At 44.7% G+C, this 12,817-nt stretch overlaps 1 protein-coding gene across 8 annotated transcripts in view; it reads right to left on the reverse strand.

The window, feature by feature from the left end:
- The window catches only part of EPS8 (EGFR pathway substrate 8, signaling adaptor), a 148,898-nt gene that overhangs the window by 60,234 nt on the left and 75,847 nt on the right, over positions 1-12,817 (reverse strand). For all 8 annotated transcript variants that reach the window (XR_014502608.1, XR_014502609.1, XR_014502610.1 and 5 more), the window contains exons 2-3: positions 8,240-8,318; positions 813-886 (exon numbers count right to left, since the gene is read on the reverse strand). Coding sequence is in view for 4 of the 8 variants with exons in the window: in XM_083401969.1 (XP_083258095.1) it covers positions 813-886; positions 8,240-8,301 (136 nt within the window). In the remaining 4 variants the exon portion in view is untranslated. The remainder of the gene's footprint in view (positions 1-812; positions 887-8,239; positions 8,319-12,817) is intronic.

Here is a 12,817-nt window from a genome sequence, read left to right on the forward strand (position 1 = left end):
CTGTGTTGCATCATTAAATGACAATATTAAAAAAAACAGTTTAAAAAAAGTACAAAAATAAGGTGGGTCCTAAAAAGATACATCTGCAGCACCCAAACCCAGAGGTGTGCTTTCAGCATTTGCTAGAAGCTGTATAAGGAAGGTGAAAAATGCACATTACAGCTAATGCTCATTACAAAGTGTGTGTGTGTGTGTGTACGTGCGTGCGCGCCACAGCTTAGGGGCTCTCTCTTGGGGGCTGTGAGGGTTACCAGGTGGGCCCCTTAAGAAGCAATGTCTGCAAACACTCATTGGAGAAATGGGTTGGTGTTGTTGTTTTTGCCAGGACACATGCAAGATCTTCCAAGGGTGGCCCCATTCAGCCATCTTGTATGAGATGCCCATGAATCCTCAAATCTTGTGAAATGCAACACCACCCACTCAGACTGTGGGACAACCCAAAATCTGGATTTCTGAAGACTCCTGGGCATCCCTTGATCTCCTAATGTGTTTCAGCATTTCCGAGCTCCAGATGCACATGAAGGCACAGAGCAAAAGACTACAGTGAAACCAGAGCTGCCCAAATTCATTCTATGGCTGAAGCAAAAGTCTGGATAACTCCTAAGCCCTCTGGAGTCTCCATCACAGGCTTCACCCTCAGGATGATGCTAGTATTTCCACTTTCGAAGCAGATCGGCAGATAACAGCACAGATTGCCTACCAAGCAAAGGAGAGGGGCTTTAAATATTCTCTGCTATAGACACCTTCCACCAAGCTTAATAAGGAATTCATAACGGTGGCCTTATCACATACACAAAGCCAATGAGCCTTACCATACAAAGCTTTCGCACTCGTCTTCGACGCCTGGTCCCTCTCGCTCTGAGAAAATGTTGGTGATCCATATCCACTGCAAGAGAAGGGGCATTGTTTGTGTGTGGTTTCCTTGGGCAAAAGGTCAGCTGACATACCTTATAAAGCTAATATGCATACAGAGATAATGTTTGCACTGAGCGCAGGAACTTGAAAACTCCTGGCTTCCATATTTCAAGACCATATTGACTGCAGACGTGATTGAAAGGAAGCCAGGATGCCTACTGACACTTCAGAAAATAGATTTCTAAGAGGTGGAGATTTATTGCCCTGCACAGCAGTGCTTTCTCTATTCCCCAAGTGGCTAGCTAAAGAAAAATAACTTATGCAAAGCAATTATTTTATGTGGAGCTATATTTATAACACCTACAGCCTCCCTATCATCCATTCAAATCCCCAGCTCTCTGTATCCATATTCTTTCATCCATTGTTTTCATTTAGATACCGCCCTTTGTTCAAAATCAATGAATGCTTCATCAATAAATGTATAAAATACCAAACAACCAATAAAATTACAAAAAAAAATGTTAACTTCAAAACAACAACAAGCAAGATAATGCCATCCAGAAATTCCAAAGGTTCAGTAACCCCATTAAACAAAAGGAGGATTTTAAAAGCCCATGTGGTGATTACTTGTTATTTCATATACGCCAGTGTGCATTTGGGTGTGTTTCAGCTGAAGTGGTTGCATCAAGTGATTCTGTGCGGCTATTTTGAAAGCCAGCATAGCGGGGTGAAGGGAGGAAATCAATGAATTAAATGCACACCTGTTATAATAAGCACACTAGTATCATTTTGCTGGTCACAGATAACAGAAATGTCTCATACAAATCGTTCTCTGCACAATCACCTGTTTTGCCACTGCTTTGCTTGAGCCACAATGTCACCAGATATTTATATCCTGCTTGTCCTTTAGGGAGCTCAACTTTGCAAACCCCTTATCCTCACAACAGCCCTGTGAGGTAGGTTACAAGTTATTGTGATTTTTTATACAGGATCTGATTCTTACTATTCATGTTTTATTATTGTTTTTATGTATGTTGGAAGCCACCCAGAGTAGCTGGGGCAACCCAACCAGATGGGCAGGGTATTATTAATAATAACAATTATTATTATTATTATTATTATTATTATTATTATTATTATTATGCTGACAGTGACTAGCCCAAGGTGAGCACCATGGCTGAGTGGAGATGTGGTCCTGGTCATTGCCCAGCAATCATCAGAAGAGCCCTGCTAGACCAGGTCAACAGCTTAACTATTCCAGCATCCTGTACTCACAGTGGCTAACCAGGTATTATGGGGAGCCTGAAAGCAGGACCTGAGCATCAGCACTCTCTCCACCTTCAATTCCCAGCCATTGGTATACAGAGGGATCCTGCCCCCCCCCCCCCAGTAGAGGGAGACCACAGCCATCCTGGCTGGCAGCTACCACATCACACTGGCTCTATTGCAGAATTACAGTGCCTGTACAGTGCCTACAAAGGATTTCCCCATCTTCAAAATGCTAATAAAGGTGGTGTCAGGGAACTGCCATCGGAGCTGGAGGCGGAGAGAAGGCTCCAGAGGGATGGCGGAGAGGGTCCCAGTAGGGAGAGAGGCAGCTCATCCGCTGGGGAAGGAAATCAGCATAACACCAGTGGAGAAGGGGGGCAGATGGGGGAATCGGAGAGGTGGCTCCAGGACTCCTCACCGGAGACCAGCGGAGAGAGTACGGGTACTCCACTGCCCACACCCTCCTTGCGCAGAAGACTTCCGCGCAGGGAGAGTAGGAGAAGACTGGGCGTCAAACAGCTTTTATGCTGGAAAAGGTTCAAGAAACGCCCACTGACGGATTCTGCCAGCGACTGAGGCAGCCACAAAACTTGAGGGCTGTCCAGACAGAAAGGGTTCAACCAGGTAACCTAGCCAGGAGTGGCGGCAACTTACGCACGAGCAACCCCTAGAACCATTACAGGTGGGCAAGAGCAACTGGGAGTGGGATGGATGGGGGTGAAGAGAAGAATTTAATCTTGACTACTAAATGAGAAGTGACAAGGGTGTCTGGAGATGACCAGAAAGCATGTCCAAGGACTTCTGTCGGCCTATTGGAATTTGTGACTCTTCTCCTTCGAGTGGTCAGGCAAACCGTGCCGCAGACTGCTTTTGACAGTCCCCTGTGTTCGAAAAACAATTTGCAATATAATGTGGGGGGGGGGACCAGCTGCTACTTGAGAAACTCAAGCCCCCTTTGGACACGTGGAAGTAAAGTCATGCCACTCCTTAGTTTTTGGTTTACATGTAGAAGCAGAATTCACAATGTCACCTTTGACACAGGGTGCCTGTGTATTGGGTCTAACATATCAATATCTGAAAGCAAGCAAGCAAGCACACAGACGAAAGCTACAGAATGTCTTGCATGGTACTATGGATTTGGGGAAATTCAAATTCACAGTTATTTACACTGTCAATTTCCAGCAGCATGTTCCCAGATTTGGAAAGCTTCTCATGGGATTTCCAGCCCGTGATCCCAATTTAGTAAAGCCTATGGTTTGCAGTCCGCTAAATACATTTATAAATAGTTCTGATGTTACTTATTCCAGCCAAGGCCAAGCATCATTTATTTGAATAAACGTGCTTGTAAGCAGCTTGCAAGTTTGCCTTATGACTGGACTATCTAAGGCTCTCCCCTTGTATTTGTGTGAGTATTTGTGTGTGCATATTTTGAGAGCACAGCGTGTGTGTGAATCAAATTTTATTGTTTACAGCTAATGCTCGTTACAATGTGTGTGCGTGCGTGAAGAATTCAGTATGTGCGAATATATATTTGCATGCGCATAACTTTGCTAGAGGGACGCGGGTGGTGCTGTGGGTTTAACCACAGAGCCTAGGACTTGCTGATCAGAAGGTCAGTGGTTCGAATCCCTGAAACAGGGTAAGCTCCCGTTGCTCAGTCCCTACTCCTGCCAACCTAGCAATTCAAAAGCACACCAGTGCAAGTAGAAAAATAGGTACCACTCCGGTGGGAAGGTAAACGGCATTTCCGTGCACTGCTCCGATTCACCAGAAGTGGCTTAGTCATGCTGGCCACAAGACCCGGAAGCTGTACGCCGGCTCCCTCGGCCAATAAAGCAAGATGAGCACCGCAACCCCAGAGTCGGTCACAACTGGACCTAACGGTCAGGGGTCCCTTTACCCTTTACCTAACTTTGCTAGAGCATGCACACAAACAGACACACATCACAGCTCAAAACCAGAATTGCAACCTAAGACTGCAGAGTCTTTTAAGAGACAACTTTCACCCCTTGCTTTTTCTTAAAAAAACCACAGACGTAAATTATGCATGGCTTTGGCTTGAGCAAACAACCTCTGATCTATTTATAAATCTATTTAGATTACCACAAATCACAGAATCTCCTTCTAGATGAGGGAGGAAATCCCATTAGTAGCTTTCCAAGGGTAGAAAGGTTGCCCCTGGCAATCAGCAGCATATAGCACTATCAGCTGCTACCCATTCAGTTGTACATAAACCAATAGGACAGCTGTTTCCAAAGGGAAATTTGTTTTCTGGCCCTCATAGAGATCAGTAAAGTTTAGAAGTCTGAAGAGCGACCTTCGTTAAAGTAAGGGTGGGGCTGAAAGCAGCCATACCCGAGCCTGGGCCTGGAGGGTGTGTCATCTAACTCAGAGACTGGTTGCTACAACACAGAGGAAGAAGGTTAGGGCTGAAGGCAGAGAAACTGAAGACCAGCCCATACCACTCTCCTGATGATGAAGTGAAGGCTCCTACTATTTATGCTAGTCCTGAGCAACTCAGCGGCTTGGTGGTAGCAAAATGCATGCACTGGATATGGAAAATCCCAGGTTCAGTCCCCATCAGCTCCACGTAGGACTGGGAATACTCCAGATCTAAAACCCTGGTGAGCCACTATTGGTCAGTGTGGACAATACCACTGTCAGAAGCGGGGTCAGCAACAAATCCCACGTGAAGCTAACTCTTTATTAGCAGAAACAAAGTCTGCTCAGGAGTGCCAGGCCTGATGAGCATTGAAGCTCTTCTCAGTAGGCCTTGCCCCATGGAGGCTGAAGGTCCCCACCTTCTCACAACTGCCTAAATCTCCTCCTCCCGTGGTCCTTCCCAAGCAATCTGAGACTCGGGCGCTGTGCCTGACTTTGCTCCTCCCTCTTCATACCTCTTCTGGTTCTGGAGACAGGGGGAGGGGAGATGGTCACAGCAGGAGAGAGAGACACCTGAGCTTCTTCACCAGCCTGACTCATCTCTGCTTCTTGGACTCCATCCTCTCCTGTTTCAGCTTCTACTTCTGGACTTCTCCTCCTCCCAAAGCTTCTCCCTCTGTCCACTCATCAATGCTCCACCACCAATTCCTGGGCTCTGATCCTTTGTCCCTTGAGGGTTCCCCTGCTGATGCCTCCCACCATTCCTCTGCGTCCAGTCAGTCCATGACAACTGAGGTATATGAACCAAGCAGCTTCCTATATCCCCAAATAATGAGTGCATAGAGCTTCTGTAGAGTCAAAATATTGGCTCTATCTATAACTGGGCTGGGGAGACTGTGGCCCTACAGATGTCACTGGACTACAACTCCCAGCACCTCTGACCATTGGGGGCTGATGGGAGTTGGAGTCCAACAACATCCAAAAGACTAATAATAATAATGTTGTTGTTTAGTCATTTAGTCGTGTCTGACTCTTCGTAACCCCATGGACCAGAGCACGCCAGGCACTCCTGTCTTCCACTGCCTCCCGCAGTTTGGTCATACTCATGCTGGTAGCTTCGAAAACACTGCCCAACCATCTTGTCCTCTGTCGTCCCCTTCTCTTTGTGCCCTCAATCTTTCCCAACATCAGGGTCTTTTCCAGAGAGTCTTCTCTTCTCATGAGGTGGCCAAAGTATTGGAGCCTCAGCTTCAGGATCTGTCCTTCCAGTGAGCACTCAGGGCTGATTTCCTTAAGAATGGAGAGGTTTGATCTTCTTGCAGTCTATGGGACTCTCAAGAGTCTCCTCCAGCACCATAATTCAAAAGCATCCATTCTTCAGCGATCAGCCTTCTTTATGGTCCAGCTCTCACTTCCATACATCACTACTGAGAAAACCATAGCTTTAACTATACGGGCCTTTGTTGGCAAGCTGATGTCTCAATAATTTATACCCCACCCATCTGGCTGGGTTTCCCCAGCCACCAAAGATTCCTCATCCTTGATCTATAATGTCCCTTGTTATCGACTCCCCTCTTCAACAGCTATCCTAACCACTAGTCTTTGCCCTCTCAGAGTCTTTAACTGCCTCTCCACAAAGACTCTTCATGACAGGACATCTGTCATGAAGTAGGAGAAATAATCCCGGTCCTCTCAGGTCAAAAGACTGGATCCCAAAGTCTGAGAGGTGATTCTTGCAGATGCCACTGGACCTCCACGGCCTGACAGGTGCAAATCTCTCTGAAATATTGGGATAACTTCAGGAACAGCTTCCAAGACAAAGCAATGAGCTATCAGGAAATAAAATAAAATAAAAAATCCCAGGAAAATTGAGTTTACCCACAGAAGTCTTGGTGCACGACCAGAGATTTATTGGGATCCCAGGAGGAATTCAAGCGACGGCTTCAGAGACAAATGAAGCTGACTGCTATGGTTCTATTTACCATCAACATTGCAGTCTGCAGCCAAAATGTTGACACACATACCAACAAATTAACCTTGGCGGAGCTGGGCGATGGGTGCAGTTTGTTGACTGTAAATGCTCCTGCACAAGGCCTGGATATGGCATGACAGAAGCTTATAAGATTACATGGAGAGAGTAAAGCTTTTCCCCCTCTCTCTCCCCAACTCTAGGGCATCCAATGAAGCTGCATGCTGGAAGATTTAGGATAGAAAAAAGAAAGTGCTTCTTCCCACAGTGCACAATTAAGACAATGGAACTCACTCCCACAAGAGGCAGCGATGGCCACCAACTTGGATGGCTTTCAAAGAGGATTAGACAAATTTGTGGAAGGGTAGGCTATTGGTGGCTACTAACTATATGTCAACTAGCTTCTGCCTCCATAGATGGAGGCGACGATGCTTTTGAACACCAGATGCTGGAAACTGCAGCAGGGGAGAGGGCCTAGGACCCTCGTACCTACGGGACCGCCTCTCCTGGTATGCCCCACAGAGAAACTTACGGTCTTCAAATAAAAACATCTTAAAGGTCCCAGGCCACAGAGAAGTTAGGCTGGCCTCAACTAGAGCTAGGGCTTTTTCGGCCGTGGCTCCGATCTGGTGGAACACTCTGTCACAAGAGACCAGGGCCCTGCGGGACTTAACATCTTTCCGCAGGGCCTGCAAGACAGAACTGTTCCACCAGGCCTTTGGCCAGGGCACAGCCTGACTCCCTCCATTGGCAATCTTCGCAGAGCTCTGGCCCAATGGTTGCCAGTGGCTTGAATTAATTAATTTTATAATGAATGATTTTAAAGTGTTGTTTGTACTGTTTTATTGTTGTTAGCCGCCCTGAGCCCGGCTTCGGCTGGGGAGGGCGGGATATAAATAAAATTTATTATTATTTATTATTATTGTTGTTGTGCTAAGGACCTGCTTGAAGATTTCCTACAAGCATCTGAGTGACCACTGTGAGAATTGGATACTGGATTAGATCAGCCATTGGCCTGTCCAGCAGGCTCTTTTTATGTTCTTATGACTGGAATAGGTACAGTTCTCTACGAGCTTCATCTAGGAACAATTGTACAAGGACCCAGTGTTCAAAATTCTCTAGGCACCAGGCACAATTTGGACCTGGCTATCGGCCACTTGTGACCAAGTGAAGATGCCCGGGCGCAAGGATGGCGCCTGATGTCACCATGATCTGGAGATGCATACCTGGGGATCCCTGGATCTTGACTCTTTTCACACACCAGCAACACATCCTAGATAACTCTATACGTTATATTTTAGCTGCACGATCAGAATGAATTTCAGGAACCAAAAACTCGTATTGGAAAAATTCAAGTTTTGAGCTGTCTGGCCCCAAAATGGCAACTAGGCATTCTGTTTGGGCTACTGTAACCTGGATTAAGGAGCCATTTAGCACCTAGTTTGCATATCTGAGTTTCCAGCATGGCAAGGACCCTAGAGCTTTGGTTGCATCTAAGTTTGGGATACACAAGGAGCAACAAAAACACTTATTGAGATTCACATTATTGAGGTCTGATGTGAAGAAGGTATTCATGCCTCTGCAGGCTGGTACCCTCATTATATCCAAGCTCATATGAAATTGATCTTATGTCTGAAATGACAATAGCTTCCAGGCTGCAAATGAAATGTTAAGTCTCAGAGGAGACCTTAGGCCTTCTTCTTCCTTTTACTTTATTTCCGATGAACTTGGGTGGCAGGGAGATGTTGGTGGGATAATACTTACTTTACTTGAGAAGAGTAACTTCCATATGCACTTGGGTGGGTGTTTGAAATATGGCCATTCATTCTGATCAACACTCCCTCTGTGGAAACAGGAGCGGAAAAAGTCATTAGGGCAACCAGTACAATAATGTTAACAAACATTTAAGAAAGACTGCGGAATATGCCAGTTATGACTAGCAATGGATGAAATCTGTCAATTTCGGTTCTCAAAGTTTTTTTTTTAAATTTTCTCAGCCTTAAATTAAATTCTCCATATTTCTGCAGCAAAGAGATTTTAAAAAATACTAAAATACTCATGAAGATTTGTCAGCTTTTAGAGTGAATTATTTCAAATACATGCAGTTCAGTATGTAGTTTTGAGTAATGTACACAATCAATTTTCCTTAATATAATGCATTTGGTAAATTAATTTCACACACACACACATATGCTTGTATGTATACAGACACACAAAACCCCCCTCTGAAACATATGCACATTTGGTTGGAAAACAGTGTCACAAATTTTGGAGGAGCACAAAATTCAAAGGGCAGCAATGTTTTGATTTATGTTTTGCTTCAGGAAGTACAAACTAGCTTAGTTCCCTTTAGAATCAAATTTCTCCTTCATCCCTACTTAAGACAGTGGAAGAAGACAGTTACCTTTACATCACAAGCCACTACAACAAAGAATGCTATTGTTACAAACATCTTCATCATCTAGCAACAACAACCTCAAAAAGTCCTCCACAAGGTTACCAATCAGTGTCATCTGAGTAGATCTTTGGTTTGAAAGAAAGCGATCTGTGCACCAGACCTAAGAATTGTGTACTTGCCCAGGAAGTTCCAGGGGCAACTGCCGCAGAATCCATTTCCTTGTGAGGAGAGCACACCAAAGTCTTACGGAACTTTTTGCTCTTATCAGTTTTACAAACATACCAATCCAGATTGTGGGAGCAGGCAAGCATGCAGACCATACAGCAATTTAAAACAACATCAGCTCCCCAAAGCAAACAGCACATCCCTCAAGGACCAGACCATCAGAACTCCTCCTTGCAAGCCTCCGCAATGTCATATATCTCTGGCATCCCTTCGGCTTGAAGCAGTGGAAATCTTCAAGCAGTTTCTTCCATTCTCCCAGGGCAAGTGGAGCATAAGAAGCTGCCTTATACCAACCAGATCAGATTATGGGGAACCTGTAGCCTTCCAGAGGCTCTTAGACTACAGCTCTAGTGACCATTGGCCATGCTAGCTAGAGCTGATGGGGGCTGAAGTTCTGGATCACCATTTCTCCATATCTTTTTTTTTTCTTTTTCAAAATTTTTATTGATTTTCCAAATTTATAACAAACATCAAAAACAAACAAACATAAATCCTAACTATTTGTTAACATTGTTAGGTGACTTCCTCGAATTCCCCTGTCTGAGTTTCTATGTATATCATTGTAACAGTTTCCCAAAACTAATTTCTCATAAAATGTACTTAATCAATTAACATTTTTCTTTCTTTTCATTTTAACTTTAGATATATTATTCTATAACGTCACATATTTAAATCCTAAACCAATCTGGTACTTGCAAGTGTTTCTATTTAAGTTATCTTAGCATATTTAGCTAAATAGTCTTTAAATTTCATCCATTCCTCCTGGTACTCCTCCTCCTTCTGGTTGTGGACTCTTCCGGTCAGGTCGGCTAGCTCTAAAAGTCCATCATCTTCATCTGACATTCCTCCACTGTTGGTACTTCTCGTGATACCATTTCTCCATATCTGCACTAGAATGTAAACACTGCAGCTGCTGGTACCAGGCAAAGGAAAGCTTTGCACTTGCTGAAGTTTAACAGACACCGCCCTTGACCCTAGCTTACGGACACTGCAGTAAAATGAAGCCCACTGTCGAAATACCGTTACGTTCTCCATAAATGACTATACATTGGATTTTCCAAGACCTTGTTTGCTCAGCGTGGTGCTTTTCTGCATTTTCGAGGCAGATCCATTTCATCTGCTCCAGCATTGCAGGGGATGTTCATTTGGGTCCCCTCCTAGTTCTGCAAGTCTAATACATTATTCCTGAGGACAAACATGATTTGCCACTTTTTGTATGGGTATTCAAGCACAAGTGTTTCAGGCTCTCCCCAGCTTTTTCAAGGGGTGCTGGGAAATCGCACAAAAGTCAGTCAAATTTCTTTGGAAAGCCAGAAGCAACTGTAGCCAACCTCAGTCAAGTGGCGCGGAGCAGATTCCTGTACCTGCTTACACACAAACACCTTATTTATAAAGCATGTTTTGGGAAAGTGGCATGATTTTTTTGTCATTCAGGCTATAATCACATATCCATGACCAGTTGACATATTGCAGTTTAAAGTATTTCTTGCAGGGCACTTAAAATTAGCACCTTCCACATCGGCCTTTTGTCTCTCTAACTTGCTGGGCCGATCATCTTTCTGTTAATTAGAATTTTGCAGAGCTGTATGGATAATGAATAATCTGGAGTTTGAATGAACAAAGCTGTTTTGTTTGTATGAGGAATCTAGAGTTTAGGGCATGGGTAGACAAACTAAAGCCCAGGGGCCAAATCCGGCCCAATCGCCTTCTAAATCTGGCCCGCGGACGGTCTGGAAATCAGTGTGTTTTTACATGCGTAGAATGTGTCCTTTTATTTAAAATGCATCTCTGGGTTATTTGTGGGGCACAGGAACTCATTCACCCCCCCAAAAAAAAATATAGTCTGGCCCCCCACAAGGTCTGAAGGACAGTGGACTGGCCCCCTGCTGAAAAAGTTTGCTGACCCCTGGGCTTGGGGTGAGGAGGGTTTTTAAAGCCTCTCCAACAATTAGGAGTGAGAGTTCTGCATTGACATACCCTTCTGCTCTCATCGCTGGCAGACGCCCTCCTTCACAGTGCACAGATTGCACCAGATCTTAAAATGAAGCATACACAAATGCTTTCATTGGGATCCTTTTTAGGAATTTGTATAGTGCCTGGCAGAACACTGGGGCGAGAGACCCCATTCAAGCAAGCAAAGAAGGCAGCATTTATTAACTCGTCAACGCAAACATCAGCAGTGTAACTGACAGCACAAATGGAAACTACGCCCTACACAACACCCTACTGTTTTTTATTGACTCAAGCCACAGGCTCTTTAAGACCCTGGATTGAATTTTTTGGAGATAATGCCAGCTCACTACCCTCTTTGAATTCAATGTTATCACCCATCTTTGTTTGAGACTCTGTCCTGCCATATGATGCCCAAATCTTACTGACACAGTCCAAGGGGAAAGCGTTGAGGCATTGCTTTTGGCGGTTGTAAGTTGCCTGCAGCTCACTTCCACAAAGCAGTGTGCAGAGCACGCAAGCCTGGTAGATGTTGAATAGTGGAAAAGATGGACGAAGGACACAGCTCTGTTGGATTCACAGCTCTTTATTGCAGCAGTTAGAACTGCTCCTGGAATCAGACTGACTGCCACCTAGCTGGCTGCTTTATATAATACTAAGTAACTTGAAACAGTAACAACTCACAACTAGTTAACCAATCAGGAGCGACAGTTTTCAATCCTTCATTTACATACTGGTGGCCCAGAGTGAGAACTGCCACTGATATTAATACATAACAGTAGATCTTCCTCTTGGTATTGGACATTAGCACCACGTTCTCCCAAACCATTCTGGAGAAGCGAACCGTTGCAGTAGCTGCCTTGCCAATACCCTTGTACAGCTCAGCATCAATGGAGAGATTTTTGGTTGTGGTGGAGCCCAGGCAGACAAAACTGCCTACCACCTCAAGTGCTGACCCAGGATGTTAGTTTTCATCAGGCTGACGAAGGCAAAAGTGGGTGGAGCGATGGATAAGTCAGAGGTTTAAACACACACGTCTGTCCAACAAGTAGTCTCCACCCAAGCCGGGTAGAGGCATCAGCTCAGTTCAAAAGCACCCATGCTGGGGAGAGCCTAGGGAGAGTCCTAGGGGCTGAATTTGACCCCCAGGACTGAGCACCGCATGCACAAACCCTGTGTTAGGTTGTGGGTGAACATATCAGATGACACAGCGATTCTTCAAACAGCTCTTGTTTATTCACAGGCCAGAACTGAACTGAACTGAAGGGTTCAGCCAGCCTGCTTATATAGAGCTCCACTACAACACAACTGTAACACTTTCTGTAACTACCCAATCACTGAACGTCACTTTCAATCCCTTATTTGCATATGTGGACCTGAGTGAAAACTATCTACAGTATCCCCCTGCTGGCCCAGGGTGAGAACTTCAGTACATAACACCCTGCATATAGATATAGATCTAAATGGTGAGATATGAGCATGCAAAAAGCTAAGGACAGGGCTGATACTCACAAGACCTGCAACATTCTGAGAAAGAATTTAGCAAGGTCATATACCTTGTGTAAGTTGGTGCAATTATGTCAGTTAATAGCAGTCTTTTTGTGTTGTCAGTGCAGCTGAGCAGGAGGTCTGTTCTGTTCTGCTGCCGTCTGCCTCAGAGTTAGTCAGAGTCTGTGAGAGTCTTTTAGTCTTAGGGATAAATCTATGGAATACACTAGTAACATAAATAATACCTGCCAGCCCCGTATATACACATTTAATCTAATAAG

This window comes from Podarcis tiliguerta (genome assembly GCF_965153285.1).
Source record: "Podarcis tiliguerta genome assembly, chromosome: 10".
Lineage (NCBI taxonomy): Eukaryota > Metazoa > Chordata > Lepidosauria > Squamata > Lacertidae > Podarcis > Podarcis tiliguerta.